At 46.9% G+C, this 23,857-nt stretch overlaps 1 protein-coding gene across 2 annotated transcripts in view; it reads right to left on the bottom strand.

The window, feature by feature from the left end:
* The window catches only part of rgs12b (regulator of G protein signaling 12b), a 279,570-nt gene that overhangs the window by 34,013 nt on the left and 221,700 nt on the right, over window positions 1-23,857 (bottom strand). For both annotated transcript variants that reach the window (XM_072515711.1, XM_072515712.1), the window contains 4 exons: window positions 20,770-20,896; window positions 4,875-4,971; window positions 2,100-2,167; window positions 138-279 (listed from right to left, as the gene is read on the bottom strand). In XM_072515711.1, coding sequence (XP_072371812.1) covers window positions 138-279; window positions 2,100-2,167; window positions 4,875-4,971; window positions 20,770-20,896 — 434 coding nt within the window. The remainder of the gene's footprint in view (window positions 1-137; window positions 280-2,099; window positions 2,168-4,874; window positions 4,972-20,769; window positions 20,897-23,857) is intronic.

Here is a 23,857-nt window from a genome sequence, read left to right as displayed (position 1 = left end):
TGGAGCAAGTTTTTTGGCTGTTACATAGCTAGGAAATACAACGGCAGCAACATAACATGTTTCAAGGCAAGTTTGCGTAAGAATTTGTTATATTTTATGCTAATGTTCTCTGGTTATTAGTCCAATAAGTAATTTACCTTCCACCTCAGCCATATTTGGCTTTGGCTGTCTCTTTTTGCTTGTAGGGTGAATTATATCTTTTTTCGAAGGCCGTGCACCATTGGAAGGCTTTCCATTTCCTCTCACTGTAAAGGGTTTATCCACATCCGCCTGGTGTTGCTAAAATTGATGAGTATAAGTTAGATTTGGGTCATGTTGCAGCTAAAAGCATAATCAGAATATATTAATATAATTTGAGGCATTGTCTGGTAAGAGACAGCCAAAATTAAAAATAGCTGAAGAACAGGGAAAAATTATTTAATGGACCAATCTTTTTTTGGAAATATTTCTATTCTCCTATTCTCCTCCTTTTTCACATTTTCTCCCAAATTTACACCCACCAACAATAAACAATAATCAGTAACAAATGCAATATCAATCCCCATATCAATAAAAATCCCACCCTCCCACCAAACCCCAAAACAGCAGCCCGCATGTTAACATAAACAAATAACAGAAAGGACTCAGGAATCACCCATAGTCACCATTAACACATACAATTCCCCTCCTCTCAACCCTCCCAACATTGCCTCCGCATCCATTTCCAACCTCGGCTGGTCAGACACCCCGAATATGGCCTCCTGAGGGCCCGGGTCCAGTTTCACGTGCACCACTTTAGAGATTACCCTAAAAACCTCCTTCCAGTAATCCTCCAGCTTTTGACAGCCCCCCGCCCCCCCCCCCCCATCTTCTATCCCCTCAAAGAGTCGGCTCATCCTCGCTGTGGTGAGGTATGCTCTATATTCTGCCTTCAGCTGTATCAGCCCCAATCTCGCGCACGAGGTGGAGGCATTCACTCTCCGGAGCACCTCACACCAGAACCCCTCCTCCATACCCTCTCCCAACTCTTCCTTCCACTTTGCTTTGATCCCATCCAGCGGTGCCTTCTCCTCTTCCAAAACAGCTCCGTAAACCGCCAACACTACCCCCTTTTCCAGTCCCCCTGTTGTCAGCACCTCCTTCAGCAATGTGGAGGCCGGTTCTACCGGGAAGCTCTGCATCTCCTTTCTGGCAAAATCTCGAACCTGCATGCATCTAAATATTTCCCCCTGCTCCAGCCCATACTTCGTTCCCAGCTCCTTCAATCCTGCAAACCAACACCCAAGAAACAAATCTTTTAGTGTCTTAATCCCCTTCTCCTCCCATTTCCGAAAATTTCCATCCCACCTCCTTGGCTCAAATCTGTGGTTCCTCCGAATCAGCATTTCCCTTGACCCTGCCCCCAACCTGAAGTACTGGCTCCAAATTCTCAACGAAGCTATTAGTACCGGACTCCTTGAGTATTTCCCCGGGGCTGTCAGGAGCGGCGCTGTTGCTAGCGACTTCAATCCCAACCCCCGACACAAACTCTCCTCCATTCTGACCCACTGGTAGCCAATCCCTCTGACACAGCTCCGTACCTTCTCCACATTTGCCGCCCAGTATTAATACATCAGGTTCGGAAGACCCAAACCTCCTGCCTACCTTCCTCTCTGTAGTAGTACCTTTCTAATTCTGGCCACCTTCCCTCCTCATATGAACAAGGTAATCATCCCTTCAATCTCTCTAAAAAACGCCTTTGGCAGGAAAATCGGCAGGCATTGGAAAATAAACAGAAATCGCGGCAACACAGGACCAGTAATCTAAATAATACCTCCTACTTTCTATGCATTATGGCTTTGACAAAGAATCATCTGGACTCAAAATGTTAGCTCTTTTCTCTCCTTACAGATGCTGCCAGACCTCTGAGATTTTCCAGCATTTTCTCTTAATAATAAAACTGATAAATATAAATGAAAGATGTGATATGTTGCACCTAAAAACATCTGCAGAATGGGTTAATATAATCAGAGAGCATAGTAGGTACCAATGCAACTATTTTCCTATAATTTGCAACCTTTTTCTGCAAACATCAATAGCAGAATATTATTTTTCTGGCATATAAAAAGGTAAAAGTTTACCTTCACACCATGATGAGGTATGCCAATATTGGACGAGCCCTGTTTTCCTCCTGCAATCTTCTCTCTGTCTGTAAGCAACAGTGAGATGCCACATGCATGATTAAATGACCAGGTGGAAGATTCAGTGACTCTTTGGCTGGTTGGTTTCACATTGATCATTTGAATGGCTGTTAACATTTAACAATATTTCACTTATGTTAATACTTTCCTCTGGTGTACTTATGGTGTTGATGATTAGACTGTTGGGCAGTGGGGGGGGGGGGGGTGAACTCCGAAAAAGGGACTTAGGTTTTGCTCAGATTTGATTAGCCTGGGAAAAATAAGTTTTCATTTTAACTTAATTCAGGTTGATGCAAGTTTTTCCTCCCCAACAATCCATAAATAAATAGCTATGGTATTGAAATGAAAAAATGAATGAAATGAAAATCGCTTATTGTCACAAGTAGGCTTCAAATGAAGTTACTGTGAAAAGCCCCTAGTCGCCACATTCCGGCGCCTGTTCGAGGAGGCTGGTACGGGAATTGGTTCTTTACCCAAGATGCCAAGTTAGTATTTTATCCTATCAGTTTAACAAGTTTGTTTTTATAGCGAGGGAAAGATTTTCACGTACCATGAACAGTAAATTAGGCATCCGACTGCGCTGTGTGATTGAGAGAGCAGAAATGAGCTTACGGGATGGAGTGTCATAGGGTAGCTTTAAAGCCGGATTGAGGGGTTGGGTGCTATGGGGCAGCAGTATTTGGGGCTGGCGACAATGCCGGTAGCGTGCTGTAGAACCAGGGGCTGGTTTAGCACAGTGGTGTGAAGTGAGCTGATACGGAGGTCACAACAGCAACCTCAACTCCCAAATCAATCCTGGGACTGCTGACAAGGTTCACGCTTCAGAGAACAAAATTAACTGAATGCAGCTCCAGGAAGTTGGGTTGAAGTATGGTTTTGACATGCTGGGTAGGATATAAATTGTATATTTTTATTTGCAGGTAATGAGCTGGATGAAGAAACAAATGGTGAACGAAGAGGTTTATAGAAATATTGTATGCCGGTGCAGACATGGTTGACTGAAGGGCCTCTCTCTGTGCTGTGAAACTCAGGATTTTATTCATTTCCATTTGCCTTCCTTTGACACTAGCTCAAAGTTGATTGGTCCCAAAGATCTTGCAAGTCTCTTAACAACTGATGGTTTTCATTTCTGCTTTTCATCGTTATGTTGCTCGTCTCTTTTGTTGTTCTTTTATGAACATAAAATGTAAACCCCTCAGGGAAACAGAACGATTTTGCATCTGCATATGTACCCAAGGGGTCACCAAAAATATTACAAACAGAATGAAAGATAAATGCAAGAGGTTTATAGCACTGGGGAGTTTCCCGAAGGCTTGGGGCGGATTTAATACACCGACAACAACGGGATCATGTGATTCTGCCAGCCAATGGCGGGCTGTCTCACGCCGCCGCAAAACACACTCAGGAGGGGTATGGAAAATCCTCCCCACTACATACACACACTCATATACTCTCACACACATAAAAACATTTTTAAATTTTTTTTTTTTTTTTTATAAAAAGAGTTTCCAATTAAGGGGCAATTTAGCGTGGCCAATCCACCTACCCTGGACATAGAATCATAGAATTTACAGTGCTGAAGGAGGCAATTCGGCCCATCGGGTCTGCACCGGCCCTTGGAAAGAACCCTACCCAAGACCACACCTCCACCCTATCCCTGTAACCCCACTTAACCTTTTTGGACACCAAGGGCAATTTAGCATAGCCAATCCATGTAACCCGCACATCTTTGGACTGTGGGAGGAAACCGGAACACCCGGAGGAGACCCACGCAGACACGGGGAGAAAGTGCAAACTCTACACAGTGACCCAAGCCGGGAATTGAACCTGGGACCCTGGAGCTGTGAAGCAACTGTGCTAACCAATATGCTACTGGGCTGCGGGTTGTGGGGCAAAACCCACACAGACACGGGGAGAATGTGCAAACTCCCCACGGACAGTGACCCAGGGCTGGGATCATACCTGGGACCTCGGCACTGTGAGGCAGCAGTGCTAACCACTGCACCACCATGCTGCCCCCCCCCCCTCACACACATATATACACTCTCACACACACATTCACTCACCAAACCCAATTATAACAGGTGAAGGAATAAATATTTAACAAAATAAAATCTCCATATATAATTATATTTCTATCTTTTCCAATGATAGCTGTCTGTTACATTAATAAAACATTTAAATTAATTGCAAAAGTATGTATTTATTAATTTAAAGCAATGTGTTCTGACCTGTTTGCCAATCAATGCAACAAATCTTTTTATGTGCTAATCCTCAAGCTATGTGATGCTTATAATATTGCCTAAGTTTTAGCAATACAAAAATCTTTTGGCATCAAACTGGCATGTTTGTAAAAAGTACTTTCATGGAAGATTTGAATGCTTTAAAAAGCGACTCAAGTCCTTTTCTTATAAAGTTGTGCTCCACTGTAATGTACACATTATAATGAAACAAATAACGAATATACCTTTGCTTAAACTCAACAACTGTGTGGCCATTTTACACAATTATAATTACCATCCAATTTGCATTTCTTCATTAGCTTCTTGCCAAACTTTAGTCAAACACTGATAAAATAATTGGCTGGTTAACTAATCAAAATTACTTATTAAAATAATTATTCACGCAACTGCTTTGCACTATAGTACATAATTACATGCTGTAAAAGAGAAAAAGGAATCATTGAGGAAAATGTATAGCTTATATCATGCTTACCTTTTTCCTTCACATATTCTGCAATATCCAGAACAACACGCTGTCCATCAAGATTAGAGATGGGAACACCAAGATCTAAAACTTCTGATTCTCCGTTCTATGGAATATAAACAATACAAAATATGTCACTCAGTGTAAATTACAAACAAAACAGAAATGATGAAAGTTAAACAGGAATATAGAATATGAGGCGGGGAGGAGAAAAATACTTGGTCTATATGTCTCTCCTTGTCCTGTAGGCCCACGTGCTCACATGCCATTTTACATCCACATTTGTTTTTATTGGCCAGCATTCCGCTACTTATTGAATTGTCAATTAAAGGCCCTTTACACTCAAAGAGTCAGCAGGAATCTAGTGGCTGAATTCGGACTGGTTTGATGAAAGAGTGGTCAGCAAGAAGTGGTAGGGGGGAGCTGGGTGGTGGCACTGTGAGCAAATCATCGCAATGTCACCTAGCTTACAGATGTGGTTCGAATGACCATATTGAGGATACCCTCCATTGTGTTGTGTGGCACTACAACAGTGTTAAATGGGATAGACTTCGAAGATCTAGCAACTCAAGACTAGGCATCCATGAGCCATCAGCATCAGCAGAAATGTATTCAACCACAATCTGCAACCTCACGTCCCAGCATATCCCCCACTCTAATATTACCACCAAGCCAGGGGATCATGCCAGGAGCAACACCAGGCATATCGAAAAATGAGGTGGCGACCTGGTGAAGCTACAATACAGGGCTACTTGTGTACCAAACAGCATAAGCAGCAAGTAATAGACAAAGCTAAGCGATTCCACAACCAATGGATCAGGTCCAAGCTCTGCAGTCCTGCCACATCCAACCATGAATGTGGTGGACAATTAAACAACTCAGTGGAGGAGGAGGCTCCACAATTATCCCCATCCTCAATGATGGACGAGCCCAGCACATCTGTGCAAAAGGCAAGGCTGAGGCATTCGCAACAATCTTCAGCCAGAAGTGCCGAGTGGATGATCCATCTCGGTCTCCGCCAGAAGACCCCAGCATCACAGATGAAAGTCTTCAGGCAATGCATGATATCAGGAAACAGCTGAAGGCAGTGGATATCGCAAAGGCTATGGGTCCTGATAATATTCCGGCAATAGTACTGAAGACTTAAGCTCTGGAACTTGCCGCACCCCTAGCCAAACTGTTCCAGTACGACTACAACACTGGCATCTATCCGGCAATGCGGAAAATTGCCCAGGTGTGTACTGTACACAAGAAACAGGACAGATCCAACCCAGCCAATTACCACCCTATCAGTCAACACTCCATCATCAGCAAAGTGATGGAAGGGTTTTACAGGCAGCATGGTAGCACAAGTGGATAGCACTGTGGCTTCACAGCGCTAGGGTCCCAGGTTCGATTCCCCTCTGGGTCACTGTCTGTACGGAGTCTGCACGTTCTACCCGTGTCTGCGTGGGTTTCCTCCGGGTGCTCCGGTTTCCTCCCACAGTCCAAAGACGTGCTTGTTAGGTGGATTGGCCATGATAAATTGCCCTTAGTGACCACAAAGTTAGGAGGGATTATTGGGTTATGGGGATAGGGGGGGAAAGTGAGGGCTTAAGTGGGCCAGTGCAGACTCGATTGGCCGTATGGCCTCCTTCTGCACTGTATGTTCTATGTTCATCAACAGTGCTATCAAGTAGCACTTACTCAGCAATAACCTGCTCACGGACGCTCAGTTTGGGTTCCTCCAGGGTCACTCAGCTCTGGACTTCATTACAGCCTTGGTTCAAACATGGACAAAAGTGCTGAATGCCAGAGGTGAGGTGAGAGTGACCGAGTGTGGCATCAAGGAGCCCTAGTTAAACTGGAGTCAATGGGAATCAGGGGGAAAACTTTCCGCTGGTTGGAGTCATACCCGGCACAAAGGAAGATGGTTGTGGTGGTTGGAGGTCAATCATCTCAGCTCCAGGACATCGCTGCAGGAGTTCCTCAGGGTAGTGTCCTAGGCCCAACCATCTTCAGCTGCTTCATCAATGACCTGCCTTCCATCATAAGGGCAGAAGTGGGGATGTTTGCGATGACTGCACAATGTTCAGCGCCATTCGCGACTCCTCAGATAATGAAGCAGCCTGTGTCCAAATGCAGCAAGACCTGGACAATATCCAGGATTGGGCTGATAAGTTACATTCGCGCCACACAATGACCATCTCCTACAAGAGAGGATCTAACCATCTCCCCTTGACATTCAATTACATTATGATTGCTGAATCCCCACAATCACCATCCTGGGAATTACCATTGTTCAGAAACTGAACTGGACTAGCCACATTAATGCTGTGGCTACCAGGGCAGGCCAATCCTATGGCGAGTAACTCACCTCCTGATCCCTCAAAGCCCGTCAACCATCTACAAGGCACAAGTCAGGAGTGTAATAGAATACTGTCCACTTGCCTGGATGAGTGCAGCTCCAACAATACTCGAGAAGCTCAGCACCATCCAGGACAAAGTAGCCCGCTTGATTGCTCCTCCTTCCACAAACATTCAAACCCTCCACCACCAACAAACAGTAGCAGCCATGTGTGCCATCTGCAAGATGCACTGCAGCAACTCACCAAGGTCCCTTCGAGAGAACCTTCCAAACCCACGACCAATACCATCTAGAAGGACAAGGGCAGCAGATACCTGGGAACCCCACCACCTGGAGGTTCCCCACCAAGTCACTCACCACCCTGAATTTATTGCTGTCCCTTCACTGTCGCTGGGTCAAAATCCTGGAACTCTCTCCCTAACAGCAGAGTGGGTGCACCTACATGTCAGGGACTGCAGCGGTTCAAGAAGGCAACTGACTTCCACCTTCTGAAGGGCATCTACAGATGGGCAATAAATGCTGGCCTAACCAGCGACACACATCCCATAAATGTATTTTTAAAAAAATACAGCACTTTGGAGTTGGAAACGCTAAAATAAAAGAAAAGGTAAAGAAATCCTATAGGTCTCAATAAAGTCACCTCTCATTCTTCTAAACTCCAATGAGCACAGGCCCAACCTATTTATCCTCTCCCCATAAGAAAATCCCTCCATACCCTGGATCCACCTAGTGAACCTTTAAGATTATGAAGAGGCTTGACAGAGCAGATACTGAAATGCAGTTACTGCTGGCTATGGAATGTAGAACACGGGGTCACAGTTTCAAGATAAGGAGCCTATCAATTAGGTCTGAAGTGAAATGTTTTCACCCAAAGGGTTGTAAATCTTTGGAATTCTCTACCCAAAGGGTTGTGAATTTGCCACCATTGAATATATTTAAGGCTGAGATAGACCTATTTGTGCTCTCACAGAGGATCAAGGGATATCGGGAGCGGGCAGGAAAATGGACTTGAAGCCCAAAATCAGCCACGATAATACTGAATGGCGGAGCGGATTCAAAGGGTCTTCTCCTGTCCCCAAGGCTTAGGTTGAGGAAGTACAAAGAACAAAGAAATGTACAGCACAGGAACAGGCCCTTCGGCCCTCCAAGCCCGTGCCGACCATGCTGCCCGACTAAACTAGAATCTTCTACACTTCCTGGGTCTGTATCCTTCTATTCCCATCCTATTCATGTATTTGTCAAGATGCCCCTTAAATGTCACTATCGTCCCTGCTTCCACCACCTCCTCCGGTAGCGAGTTCCAGGCACCCACTACCCTCTGCGTAAAAAACTTGCCTCGTACATCTACTCTAAACCTTGCCCCTCTCACCTTAAACCTATGCCCCCTAGTAATTGACCCCTCTACCCTGGGGAAAAGCCTCTGACTATCCACTCTGTCTGTGCCCCTCATAAGTTTGTAGACCTCAATCAGGTCTCCCCTCAACCTCCTTCGTTCCAGTGAGAACAAACCGAGTTTATTCAACCGCTCCTCATAGCTAATGCCCTCCATACCAGGCAACATTCTGGTAAATCTCTTCTGCACCCTCTCTAAAGCCTCCACATCCTTCTGGTAGTGTGGCGACCAGAATTGAACACTATACTCCAAGTGTGGCCTAACTAAGGTTCTATACAGCTGCAACATGACTTGCCAATTCTTATACTCAATGCCCCGGCCAATGAAGGCAAGCCTGCCGTATGCCTTCTTGACTACCTTCTCCACCTGTGTTGCCCCTTTCAATGACCTGTGTACCTGTACTCCTAGATCTCTTTGACTTTCAATACTCTTGAGGGTTCTACCATTCACTGTATATTCCCTACCTGCATTAGACCTTCCAAAATGCATTACCTCACATTTGTCCGGATTAAACTCCATCTGCCATCTCTCCGCCCAAGTCTCCAGACAATCTAAATCCTGCTGTATCCTCCGACAGTCCTCATCGCTATCCGCAATTCCACCAACCTTTGTGTCGTCTGCAAACTTACTAATCAGACCAGTTACATTTTCCTCCAAATCATTTATATATACTACAAAGAGCAAAGGTCCCAGCACTGATCCCTGTGGAACACCACTGGTCACAGCCCTCCAATGAGAAAAGCATCCTTCCATTGCTACTCTCTGCCTTCTATGGCCTAGACAGTTCTGTATCCACCTTTCCAGCTCACCCCTGATCCCGTGTGACTTCACCTTTTGTACTAGTCTACCATGAGGGACCTTGTCAAAGGCCTTACTGAAGTCCATATAGACAACATCCACTGCCCTACCTGCATCAATCATCTTAGTGACCTCCTCGAAAAACTCTATCAAGTTAGTGAGACACGACCTCCCCTTCACAAAACCGTGCTGCCTCTCACTAATACGTCCATTTGCTTCCAAATGGGAGTAGATCCTGTCTCGAAGAATTCTCTCCAGTAATTTCCCTACCACTGAAGTAAGGCTCACCGGCCTGTAGTTCCCGGGATTATCCTTGCTACCCTTCTTAAACAGAGGAACAACATTGGCTATTCTCCAGTCCTCCGGGACATCCCCTGAAGACAGCGAGGATCCAAAGATTTCTGTCAAGGCCTCAGCAATTTCCTCTCCAGCCTCCTTCAGTATTCTGGAGTAGATCCCATCAGGACCTGGGGACTTATCTACCTTAATATTTTATTTATAAGTAACTGGTGGGCACCTTCTTGAACTGTTGCAGTATGTGTGAAAGGGACAAAGTGCACAGTGAAGGATTCCAGGATTATTTTTGCTAGCAATGACGATCTACATCCAAGTTTGGATGACGTCATTTCAAGGTGATGGTGTTTTGCACCTGCTGTCCTGGGTGTTGGAGGTAGCTTGCTTGAGAGGTTCTGCCGAAGAAGCTTTGGCAAGATGCTGCAGTACAGATTAAATATAGTGTTTTATTACACTACTGGTAGTATGTTATGTTATACTACTGAATATTACTCAATTACGCAACTGTTGTTGATGAGGTTTTCTAAATCTTGATAGAAAGACTCGAAGTCGCCCAGTAATAACAAAAGATTTGAGTAACTAAAACAAACATTTTGTGAGTTCTTTACTTTAATATTAATACTAGCAATAAGGTTAACAAGATCTAAATACAGTAACTATGTTTATCTACACTAACACTCTTGAGCTAATCTACACTCCTGTGCTCTCGTCACAATACACCCAAAGGAGAGCGGGGAGCAGAATGAGCTTGCTTTTATACCCGTTAGTACTGCCCTCTAGTGATCATCTGATTCTACTAATTACACATTAACCCCTTATGTACATGCACATACAGAGATCACTACATATAAGGCAGCCACAGTGCTCCAGAGGGTGGATGTTTAGGTTGGTGGATGAAGTGCCAATCAAGTGGACTGCTTTTAACTGGATGGTGTTGAGTTTCTTAAGTGTTGCTATAGCTTCGCCTATCCAACTGTGGTATATATGGTTGGCCCAGTTGAGCTTCTGGTCAATGGTGATCACACCCACCTCTCCACTGCCCAGGAATTTGATAGTAAGGCATTCAGCAATGGCAATGCCATTGAATGCAATAAGGACGCATTAGGTTCTGCCTTGCTGCAGATGATCATTCCTGGCACTTGCGTGTTTAGAATATTACTTGCTATTTATTGGGCTTGGCCTCAGCAGGTCTTTTAGAGTGTGGGCACGGACTGCCTAATTTGCCTGAAATTGGCTCACTTTTTTAAATATATTAATTCTTGCGATATGGGCATTTCTGGCAAGGCTTTAGTTAACTGCACATCCATGGATCCCCATATAGTCGCACCTATCCAAGACATTTCTGACTTGAGCCTTGTTTGTGGTGGAGATTTAGGGAGGCAGAAGGCAAGGTGCAGAATTGACAGCTTCTGACCCACTCTCACAGCCATGCCATATGTGGCTGGTCCAGGTGGGTTTCTGGTTAATAGTGAATCCCACCCCACTGAAGGAATCTTTAATTTATTGAAATCAGAAGATTCTAGGTTCGACTCCTGGCTGGCTCGCCAAAATGTAGGAATCTAATAATTTATGGGAATCTTAACCTGTCGAACTACGCCAAGTTTGGGGGAAGCTTAGTTGATGAATCAAGTCCTGGCGCAATATGACAAGTTGTAAGATTTGTAATATTTGTAGACTTTGCCAAGTTGTTCGATTCCTTGTATTATTCGACTGTGTATAGTTGAAGGAATTTATATTATCTCTGCTATTCGGTTATCAGTAGCACTTTGCAAATACTGGAACTCAGCAGAAATTTGCAGTATAAACTTCTCAGGTGCCAAAAGGAATTGTTTTATTTGTAGTCGCTTGATTACAATTTGAATGTCATTTAAAAGGCAATTCGTAGACAATTCGAAGCTTTCAGAGAATTACAGACATTATCTTTCTTTGCTTAGGCAGACAGCTCGAAAGTAAGTTTTAAAAGGTCAAAGTCTGGCAATGAAACATGAAGAGAAAGAGAAAGCTAATCTTCAGCTAAACTCAAACTCAAAGTCAAAAGTGGACTAACATCACTGACACAGACTGTTAGACTGACATAACCCCCAAAGACAACTCCTAAAATGGCGGGGAGAAACTTTTCAGTTATACACTTTCATATCTGTCTTAAGTCGTCTAATTACACCCCAATATAATCCTAATTGGTTTGGGTTAGACTCAAACACATTTGATTTGATGGCAAGCCGTCCATCTTCAATGTGCAACATTAGCTTTTTAATTGTTTCATGTCTACATGTTATGGAATGTGATATTTTGCTAATCTTTTAGCTGGCTTGGCTAATGTAACAATTGAGACTTCATATCGAGAATATATATATGATTCAATGCTCTTACAAACTGCATTGGATTCTTGCCACCTAGTTGCCATGGAACTCGGTCTTTGGCCTTGACAATTAGCACAAGCAGTGTCAAATTGTCTTGCAACTGTGCTGCTATAATCTTATAATGGAATTTTATGCTGTTTCATGTATCACATTGAAGTCATGAATTTATGTGTGCTGAAATTCTCATTTTTAAAAATGAGTACTAAAAACAGCTATCTTTTACCTATACTAGTTGTATTTGAAATACCTGGCTTCTACACCCACCCACCCACAAAACTCCAGGACATTGATAACATTTGCCATGACAATAGCACAGATTTCAAGGATGATATGGCATGAGAACGGGGACCATTACATCCAGGTATCCTCTCTGCTGTGAACCTTGCTATAAACTTAATTTTCATAACTTCACCCCTCAATAAATCAATGGCAATGTCCAATTTTCTGAATTAACATTAGTGCACCACATAAACTGAAGCAGAAGGGAACTAGTGACCAAGCAACATCGTGACTTGCTTCTCCAAGATTGTTTCCCCCTAAATGGCGCCGTCATTTTCCTGAGTTTTGCCGATTTATTTAGCTAAAGCAAATCTAATTGACCTTTGCTCGTGTTAGTTGACCAAGTGTTTCTTGTTAAATGGAATTGAATTTCTGATCAGCATTTAACGATTGTGTCCATTCTATCTACACCTCCCGCTGCCTTGTGGAAGCGGACAGCATAATGAAAGACCCCTCCCACCCAGCTTACTCACTCATTCAACTTCTTCCTTCAGGCAGGAGATACAAAAGTCTGAGAAAACGCACAAACAGATTCGAAAACTTCTTCCCTGCTGTTACCAGACTCTGAAACAACTCTCTTATGGACTGACCTGATTAATACTACACTTCTGTATGCTTCATCCAATACCGCTGTCTATGTATTTACATTGTGGACCTGGTGTTGACCTTTTATGTATTTTCTTTTTATTTTATTTTCATGTACTAAATGATCTGTTTGAGCTGCTCGCAAAAAAATACTTTTCACTGTCCCTCGGTACACGTGATAATAAATAAATCCAATCCAATTCACTGATCTCTGGTTGCTCATTTATAATGTGCATCTCCTTAAAGAATTAAGATGACCACTAGGCACTGAGCAGCTACAGCTGCCCTAAGCTTAAACGCTGCGATATCGGAGAAATCAATTATGAATAAATATTTCATAATAATTATTATTATTATTGTCACAAGTAGGCTTACATTAACACTGCAATGAAATTACTGTGAAAATCCCCTAGCCGCCACATTCCGGCGCCTGTTCGGGTACACAGAGGGAGAATTCAGAATGTCCAATTCACCTAACAGCACATCTTTCGGAACTTGTGGGAGGAAACCGGAGCACTCGGAGGAAACCCACGCAGACACAGGGAGAACGTGTAGACTCCGCACAGACAGTGACCCAAGCCAGGAATCAAACCCGGGTCCTTGGTGCTGTGAAGCAACAGTGCTAACCACAGTGCTACCGCGCCGCCCTAAATACTTCCTGTACTTACAAAAATCTCACATTTTGTTCTTAATATCATTGCTCTGCAGGACGCCGTCTTTCAAATGAATTTGCCCACCATGTGAAAATTATTACAATTCGGGGCCCTCATCTGCTGCCCACCTTATTCCCAGGGGATTATATTAGCAGAGCTTGCACAGCAAAAAATATAGAGAAGATGACTAGCAGATTTGAATGAACTTTGTGAAGTGGGACTGACAGGTCAAACATAGCAGACTAAAATGTGAACAGATACTCTTGGTACTGTTTACATGGTCAGAATTGATAGTAAAGATGTTTCAATGTGCAGACCGTCAGTATAACGCAGTTACACGAGCTGCCCAACAACTTTTTGGCTTAAATTCGCCACTGGAAGATCACGGGCGAAATTCTCCCGAAACGGCGTGATGTCCGCCGACTGGCGCCCAAAACTGCGCCAATCAGACGGGCATCGCGCTGCCCCAAAGGTGCGGAATGCTCCGCATCTTTGGGGGCCGAGCCCCAACATTGAGGGGCTAGGCCGGCGCCGGAGGAATTTCCGCCCCGCCAGCTGGCGGAAACGGCCTTTGTTGCCCCGCCAGCTGGCGCGGAAATGACATCTCGGGGCGGCGCATGCGCGGGAGCGTCAGCGGCCGCTGACAGTTTCCCACGCATGTGCAGTGGAGGGAGTCTCTTCCGCCTCCGCCATGGTGGAGACCGTGGCGGAGGCGGAAGGGAAAGAGTGCCCCCACGGCACAGGCCCGCCTGCGGATCGGTGGGCCCCGATCGCGGGCCAGGCCACCGTGGGGGCACCCCCCGGGGCCAGATCGCCCCGCGCCCCCCCCCCCCCCAGGACCCCGGAGCCCGCCCACGCCGCCTTGTCCCGCTGTTCAAAAGGTGGTTTAATCCACGCCGGCGGGTCAGGCAATTTATCGGCGGGACTTCGGCCCATCCGGACCGGAGAATCCAAGCGGGGGGGCCCGCCAACCGGCGCGGCCCGATTCCCGCCCCCGCCGAATATCCGGTGCCGGAGACTTCGGCAACCGGCGGGGGCGGGATTCACGCCAGCCCCCGGCGATTCTCCGACCCGGCGGGGGGTCGGAGAATGAAGCCCCACTTGTCTAACTAATGGCACTCGGAACCATTTTTGCAGTGCAATAAATTCTGGGCCACTGATTATTGGGCAATAATCGGAAAATTCACACTCTTACGACGAGAGGAATGCCATTAACTTAAGAAGTGCAATGATTATTTTTTGTGGATCATAAATTAGAGAATGACAAAATGGTTTAATTTGCCACTGGGTTAATTTACAACAAAAGAAAACAGACAGCTGATGCCAGTTTCCAGTTAAAAGCAAATCACTAGCATTTCATTCATGCACAGCAGTTATGTCAAATCTTGTGTCAAAAATAATTAAATGTAAATGATGGAACAGTTTTTCTCCATCTGAGTCTCGATAGTTGTGTTATCATTTTCTGGAATGCTTCCTGAAGCAAAGAGTAAAGTTAATAGCTAACTTTAAGCTTAGCTGTAATCTTTCTAAATTATTTTATCCAATTTGTCTTCAAATTACCGTGACAAATCTCACTTATTTTGCTAAGAAAAAAACAGCGACTGCTTGGAATTTGAATAGAAACAAAAGCTGCAATAGGAAGTCTCTAATTCAGTCTATTACAGACAAACTGTTTTTGGAAAAAGAAACATTCAATACAAAATATTAAATCACTAGAACTTTGAAATAGGGGCTGGTTTAGCACAGGGTTAAAGCAGACCAAGGCAGGCCAGCAGCGCGGGTTCAATTCCCGTACCAGCCTCCCTGAACTGGCACCGAAATGTGGCGACTAGGGGCTTTTCACAGTAACTTCATTTGAAGCCTACTTGTGACAATAAGCGATTTTCATTTTCTCTCCATTAAATATTCTTCACATGAATTTCAAAATCGATCAAGCAACAGTATCAAATACTTAATAAAAACATTTTTCTCGTTGGCTTTGTCTGAATAAGGCCTGCATGTAGCATGACTCAGACTGCACAGCTAGGCTAGCAGAATGGGCAGGCAGGTGGACAGAACGGGCAGGCGGAATGGGCATGCTGGCGGGGCAGGCTGGCGGAATGGGGAGACTGAATGGGCACACTGGCGGAACGGGCAGGCTAGCGGCTGATGGAAGTTAATAGAGAATTATGAGGTGTTGCATTATGGCAGAAGGGATAAGGGAACAATATAAACAATGCCACAGTTCCAGGTGTGTAGAGAGAGGGGCACCTGGGGATTCATAGGCATTGATCTTTAATGGTGGCACAACACATGGAGAGATAGTTAGCAGAGCATTTGTGATCTTGGCTTCATGCATAAAGGTATTGAATACAAAACCAGGGAAGTTAGGGTGAAACCTTTAGCTTTGGTTAGGCCACAACTGTAAGATTACAGTCACCACACCTTCAGAAGAATGTGAAGGTCCTTGGATCGGGTGGAGAGGTGATTTACCAGACTGGTTCCAGAGTGGAGGGATTTTAACTATAGGTTAGGTTCATAGAATCCCTACAGTGCACAAGGAGGCAATTCGGCCCATCAAGTCTGCACCGACCCTCCACAGGAATGCCCAACCTAGGCCCATTCCCCCAGTCTATCCCCATAACCCACCAAATCTGCATATTTTTGGACACTAAGGGGCAATTTAGCATGGCTGATCCATCTAAACTGCTGAACTTTGGACTGTGGGAGAAAACCGGAGTAGCCGGAGAGAACCCAAGCAGACACGGGGAGGAAGTGGCTTTGATTTTTATGTCATCATTGGCTACAGGAATAGTACCAGAGGACTGGAGGACAGCAAATGTGGTCCCTTTGTTCAAAAAGGGGAGCATAGACAACCCCGGCAACTATAGACCGGTGAGCCTCACGTCTGTAGTGGGTAAAGTCTTGGAGGGGATTATAAGGGACAAGATTTATAATCATCTAGATAGGAATGATATGATCAGGGATAGTCAGCATGGCTTTGTGAAGGGTAGGTCATGCCTCACAAACCTTATTGAGTTCTTTGAGAAGGTGACTGAACAGGTAGACGAGGGTAGAGCAGTTGATGTGGTGTATATGGATTTCAGCAAAGCGTTTGATAAGGTTCCCCACGGTAGGCTATTGCAAAAAATACGGAGGCTGGGGATTAAGGGTGATTTAGAGATGTGGATCAGAAATTGGCTAGCTGAAAGAAGACAGAGGGTGGTGGTTGATGGGAAATGTTCAGAATGGAGTACAGTCACAAGTGGAGTACCACAAGGATCTGTTCTGGGGCCGTTGCTGTTTGTCATTTTTATCAATGACCTAGAGGAAGGCACAGAAGGGTGGGTGAGTAAATTTGCAGATGATACTAAAGTCGGTGGTGTTGTCGATAGTGTGGAAGGATGTAGCAGGTTACAGAGGGATATAGATAAGCTGCAGAGCTGGGCTGAGAGGTGGCAAATGGAGTTTAATGTAGAGAAGTGGGAGGTGATTCACTTTGGAAGGAATAACAGGAATGCGGAATATTTGGCTAATGGTAAAGTTCTTGAAAGTGTGGCTGAGCAGAGGGATCTAGGTGTCCATGTACATAGATCCCTGAAAGTTGCCACCCAGGTTGATAGGGTTGTGAAGAAGGCCGATGGAGTGTTGGCCTTTATTGGTAGAGGGATTGAGTTCCGGAGTCGGGAGGTCATGTTGCAGCTGTACAGAACTCTGGTCCGGCCGCATTTGGAGTATTGCGTACAGTTCTGGTCACCGCATTATAGGAAGGACGTGGAGGCTTTGGAGCGGGTGCAGAGGAGATTTACCAGGATGTTGCCTGGTATGGAGGGAAAATCTTATGAGGAAAGGCTGATGGACTTGAGGTTGTTTTCGTTGGAGAGAAGAAGGTTAAGAGGAGACTTAATAGAGGCATACAAAATGATCAGGGGGTTGGATAGGGTGGACAGTGAGAGCCTTCTCCCGCGGATGGATATGGCTGGCACGAGGGGACATAACTTTAAACTGAGGGGTAATAGATATAGGACAGAGGTCAGAGGTAGGTTCTTTACGCAAAGAGTAGTGAGGCCGTGGAATGCCCTACCTGCTACAGTAGTGAACTCGCCAACATTGAGGGCATTTAAAAGTTTATTGGATAAACATATGGATGATAATGGCATAGTGTAGGTTAGATGGCTTTTGTTTCGGTGCAACATCGTGGGCCGAAGGGCCTGTACTGCGCTGTATTGTTCTATGTTCTATGTTCTAAGTGCAAATTCCACACAGACAGTCACCGGAGGCCAGAATTGAACCCGGGTCCCTGGGGCTGTGAGGCAGCAATGCTAAGCTGGGGGGTTTTTTCTTGGAGAAAAGCAGTTTGAGGGAAGGTCTGTAGAGGTATACAAGGTGATGACAGATTTAGATGAAGTAGACTAATAAAAACCATTCCTATTAGCTGATGGTACAAGGACTAGGATACAACGATTTAAAGTTTTGGGAAGAGTAGCAGGGGGAATGTAGGGAAGAACGTCTGATGCAGCGAGTGGGAATGTTCTGGAATTCGTTGCCATGCATGAGGACGGTGGAAATGGGGAAGACCAATGATTGCGAAAGGAAATTGGATAGGCACCAGTGGAAAAAACCATGGATAGCTATGGGGATAGGGAGGGGGAACATTGAACCATATAAGACTCAGAGGTGCTTGACAGGTCATAGAATCATAGATGGAATCATAGAATCTACAGTGCAGAATTTGATGAGTGATGTTTAATCCATGGGAGAATTAAGAGCGAGGAAGTACCGTGTCAGAACAAGGGATCTCTCATTTAAGGCAAAAACGAAGAGCAATTTCTTCTCTGAGGGTCATTAATCTTTGGAGTCCAGTATACCCAGAGGACATTGGGCGCTGGGTTACTGAATATATTCACACGCGAGGCAGATAAGATTCTTTTTAGCCTACAATGGAGGCAAGGGCTATAGTAAGCAGGTAAGTGGAGTTGAGGCCACAAATTGATCAGTTATGATCTAACTGAATGGCGGAGCAGGCTCAATTGTCTACTCCTCTCTTATTTCGTATACACTTATGAAACAGAACTAACAGGGTTGCTCTACAGAGAGCCAGCTTGGAGTTGATGGGCTGAATGGCCTTCTTCAGTGCTGTAATGACACCATGAGAAGGTAGCCGTTTGATATTTTTAACCTATTCAAAAGAGAAACGAGCTTCCAATATTCTCTAAAAAAAAACAAAGTCAAGAAAAACAAGCCTCCCCTCTCCTTCACCACCCAAACCGTCACCCCCCCCCCCCCCGACATGCCCTGCCCATACCCCCCCCGACATGCCCTGCCCCCCCCCCCCCCCCCCCCCCCCCCCCCCCCCCCCGACATGCCCTGCCCATACACACCCTGCCATGGTGGGAGCGCACTGCTGACCGGACCGTACACCCTGCACCCAGACACCAAGCAGAATGTCGGCAAATCCCGGCTATGGGCATGTGCCCGGTGCTAGGATCCATCCCCTGGGTGTTCAGAGGTGTGGCTGCTGCATTTGTGGTGTTGCCTCCTACAGTGTTCAAGCACAGTGTCCATGCAACAAGATGTGATTGGGATGCTAGGCAATGAGCCCCACATGCTACTTGGCCCGCCCACCCACTGGGAATCCACTGGATTGTGTGAAGTGCTCACTTAACCACAAGTGCCAATTCCCTATTAGCAATAGCCTTCAGCCGCATGGCCAGAGGCCTCCCCGGTCAGTGGGAGTTATGGGTGGTCGGTGGTGGCAGACAGGCAGGGAACTAGGGTTGTCCCCAGAACGGGGACACACGGTCCAGTGGTTGGCATGGAAGGCCTGGGCACATTTTCCCCCTCCTCACCCCCAGCGGAGCAACCCCCTCCCTCAGCACCCCCATGGTGCCCCACCCCAACAAGGGGTGCACTCTCCCCCTCCCGGTTGCCCCAGCCCCCCCCTCTGAGCATAGGGACAGCATGCCTAACTGCCCCAGGCTCATTGCCTGTGAGCGAAGATGGCCACCCACCTCTTGGGGCCCCTCAGCAGCCCTTCCATCAAGTTCACGTTTTTCAAATGGAGTACTAATCGGCGCCAACATGACCACTTGCTGAGAAAGCGGCTGGATCACGGGAGGCCACTGATATGAGGTGGATGGCCCGTTAATGGAGGCTAGACCAGGTAAGGATAGCAGATTTCCTGCCCTAAAGGACATTAGTGAACCAGATGGGTTTTTACGACAATTATTTCATCGTTAGACTTGTAATTCCAGATTTTTATTGAATTCAGATTTCACCATCAGCAGTGGCGTGATTTGAACTTGGATCCCCAGAGCATTATTGTGGGTCTCTGGTTTACTAGCCCAGTGACAATACCACTACGCCACTGCCTCCCCAATGATGATCCGGCGGGGTGGGGAGTCACTGGTGAGGCCTCTACCCTCAGAGAGGCAGAGAACCACGGAGGGCTCCAAAGGTCATGGTGCAGATGCCCTCTGCTTGGGGTGAGCTCTGCCGATTTCCTGCTTCCTCTGCAGTGGGGCAGCGTTTCTGAGGAGTGCCAACATCTGGTGGGCACCTGATGGGTGGGTGGGTGGGGAGAAGAGACACCCAGAGTCCTCAGACTTGGCACCGTCGACAAGCCACCCCCAAGCAATCCTGACAATGTTTGAAGGTTTTTCAGGGTTTTTTCTAGCCTCCCCCACCCGCTCCGCAGCCATGGCACCAAAGTCCCACTTGTCAATACTTGTACTAATTCGCGCCCATGAGACTCTGCCTAAGAGGGAGAGAGCTGAAATGTCCAACCTACTACTGATATTGAAATCCACGCAAATGACGGGTTTGTATAGATCCGCGGCTACAGGCGCAAACATCAATGCCAGCGAGGGACCAGAGCATGGTTCCGAAATCGGAGCGGGCATAAACCTCAATTTTCTTATTACCTGCGATTTCCTGCCTGGTCGCAATTCTGGTGTCGCGAAGCAGTGAATCCAGACCACTGTGCAAGAAAAAGTAGGTGGTTCTCTCAGATATTCTGACCAGCATTACTCCACAACTCACTGCTGAATGCTCAATCACCCTGTTCACAATATATTTGCGGACTACCAGGGTAACAGTCAGGGCACTTTGAAGAAACCTACCACATACAAAGCACTTTGACCCATTCCTGAGGGATCAGGTAAGGTGCAATTATAAATTCAAGTCTTTTCATTCTTTCTTATTTCCATATACTCACAATTCTAGCCACCAAGTCACTGAGATTTAACCCGTATTTTGCCACCACTGGACGCAGTACTTCTGTCACAGGTTTGGTGGGTTTGGCCTTTAAACCGACTGATCTATTTATGGGAACAAGGTCCAGCCTGAAAATAGAAAAAAGTGTACGGGGTCATATTTCAACCAATTGATTTCATTTTAAAAATAAGAGTATACTCAAAAGTCAAATAATTCAACAAAACATTTAGAACTTCAGTTTTTCTGTATCTTATTGGTGACATGATCCCATTCAACTGTGTTTCAGTTGTTCTATAATAATAACAGTAATAATAATAATCTTTTTATTGTCACAAGGCTTACATTAACACTGCAATGAAGTCACTGTGAAAAGCCCCTGGTCGCCACATTCTGGCACCTGTTCGGGTACAGAGAGGGAGGATTCAGAATTCTCAGCTGGTACGGGAATTGAACCCGCGCTGCTGGCCTTGTTCTGCATTACAAACCAGCTGTCTAGCCCACTGAGCTAAACCAGCCTCATGGTGCAACCAAAGAGGCATTTTTGTCCTCCTTCCCCTTTACCAGTTCATCGTCACAACGGTACAAATTACAAGTACCTGGGGTGAAAATGTGTGAACAAGAACGTGCCTCGCACACACCTGTGAGACAGCATGTTGGACGTCTGCTGGAGGCTTTTGCCCATTTTATCCCAGGTAGTTAGATTAAATATAAATGTTTGGTTGGGAACTCTGGTGGATTTGAGATCGAGCCTGCAGGCCTTGGAGGTTCAACCAAAACATAGAGCTTTATTTAGCTCTACAGGCTGCAATGTTAGATTGCCCACTTGCCCGTGCAAATGGCCAATGGCATCTGCAATCATTCTCTTGGACTGCCCCTGTTCAGCTACAAGGCTGCTTGTGAGGAAACATTAACAACACTGGGAATACACATTTCCTCTCCCTTGAAATCAATGGTTCCTGACACGATAAACAGTAGAACATTAACAGTCAATTAGCTCCATGAACAAGCAACAACAATAGTCAATACATCAGACATCCTGGAGGTTGTCATTCTCTGTGTGGTTGTTGGCAAACCTCAGGGGCGACATTCTCCAACCCCCCGCCGGGTCGGAGAATCGCCGGGGGCTGGCGTGAATCCCGACCCGCCGGTTGACGAAGTTTCCGGCACCTGAGAGATTCGGCGGGGGCGGGAATCGGGCCGCCCCGGTTAGCAGGCCCCCCCGCTGGATTCTCCGCCCCGGATGGGCCAAAGTCCCACTGATAAATTGCCTGTCCCGCCGGCGTAAATTAAATCACCTACCTTACCGGCGGGACAAGGCGGCGTGGGCGGGCTCCGGGGTCCTGGGGGGGGGGGGGGGGGGAGCACGGGCCGATCTGGCCCCGGGGGGTGCCCCCACGGTGGCCTGGCCCGCGATCGGGGCCCACTGATCCACGGGCAGGCCTGTGCCTTGGGGGCACTCTTTCCCTTCCGCCTCCGCCACGGTCTCCACCATGGCGGAGGTGGAAGAGACTCCCTCCACTGCGCATGCGTGGGAAACTGTCAGCGGCCGCTGACGCTCCCGCGTATGCGCCGCCCGGAGATGTCATTTCCGCGCTGGCGGGGCAACAAAGGCCGTTTCCGCCAGCTGGCGGGGCGGAAATTCCTCCGGCGTCGGCCTAGCCCCTCAATGTTGGGGCTCGGCCCCCAAAGATGCGGAGCATTCCGCACCTTTGATGCGGTGCGATGCCCGTCTGATTGGCGCCGTTTTGTGGCGTACATCGCGCCGTTTCCGGAGAATTTCGCCCCAGGTGTCTGCTTTTTAGTACTTGCTGCAACCTCTGGTGTCTTTAGCTTGGTGCCCGTGTTGTCAGTGGTTATCTTAACTACTGCACAATGGGCAGGATTCTCTCCTCTGGGGACTAAGTCCCCACGCCCACCGGAAAACGGGCGGGGATCACACCGGACTTTTTCCTAGAAAATCCGGGGTGATTCTCCATCTTCAAGGGGGCCGCGCGGCTGCGCATGCGAGCGGCGGCCGTCTTCGCGCCAACCCCCGCGCAACATGGTGGCGCCCTACAGGGACCCGGCGCGGAGAAACATAGGGCCCCCCACCCTCCCGGAATGAGCGCGCCCGCCGATCGGTAGCCACCGATCGCGGGCCTGGCCGCCGTGGAGTTCCCCCCCGCAGTCGAATCCCCCCACCCACCCCCACCAGGGCGACCCCCGCAGCCAGAACGCCGAGGTCCCGCCGGGTCGGACCACATGTGAACCACGCCAGTGGGACTCGGCGGGCAGTCGGCCCGTCGAGCAGAGAGAATCGGTGCAGGGACGCTTTCATTGGCCCCCGACCGGCACCGCATCGATCACGTGCGTGCGACTGGCGGCGATGATCCGGTCGCCGGAGAATCGCGTGCCGGCGTGGGTGCCTATTTTTGGTAATTCTCCGTCCCCGCGCCGAGTGCGATTTCAGCGCAGAGGGCCGGAGAATCCCGCCCGATGTCTTTGCACCAACAATCTGCTGCTGAGTGCCTGGTTTTTGCACACCTATAGCAAGGGCATGTCTGTGTTTGTGTTCGACATCTTGTGAATTCTTGTGCTTGAACTTAATTGTTTAGCTTCTTAGGCTGCAGATTCCTTGGATTTGCAACTTCTAAAGCTTTCTTTAAGGTCAGGTTGCTTTCGGTTAACAACCGCTTTTGAATTGCCTTGCTATAGACTAATCTATCTCGGACACATCCCCAAATTCAGTGTTCAGCTGGTCTTTTCAGGGTAGCTACATGGTTGGACGGTAGAACAGTGGTTAGCACTGTTGCTTAAAAAAGAAAGGGTCTCTGGTTCGATTCCCGCTTGGGTCACTGTCTGTGAGGAGTCTGCACGTTCTCCCAGTGTCTGCGTGGGTTTCCTCCGGGTGCTCCAGTTTCCTCCCACAAGTCCCGAAAGACATGCTCGTTGGGTGAATTGGACCTTCTGAATTCTCCCTCTGTGTACCCGAACAGGCGCCGGAGTGTGGCGTCTAGGGGATTTTCACAGTAACTTAATTGCAGTGTTAATGTAAGCCTACTTGTGTCAATAAAGATTATTATTAGATATGCTAGTCACTGCAGCCTCAC

This window comes from Scyliorhinus torazame, chromosome 9 (assembly GCF_047496885.1).
Source record: "Scyliorhinus torazame isolate Kashiwa2021f chromosome 9, sScyTor2.1, whole genome shotgun sequence".
Classification (NCBI taxonomy): Eukaryota; Metazoa; Chordata; class Chondrichthyes; order Carcharhiniformes; family Scyliorhinidae; genus Scyliorhinus; species Scyliorhinus torazame.
Note: the sequence above shows the minus strand (reverse complement) of the source record. Positions and strands in the feature narration are given on the sequence as shown.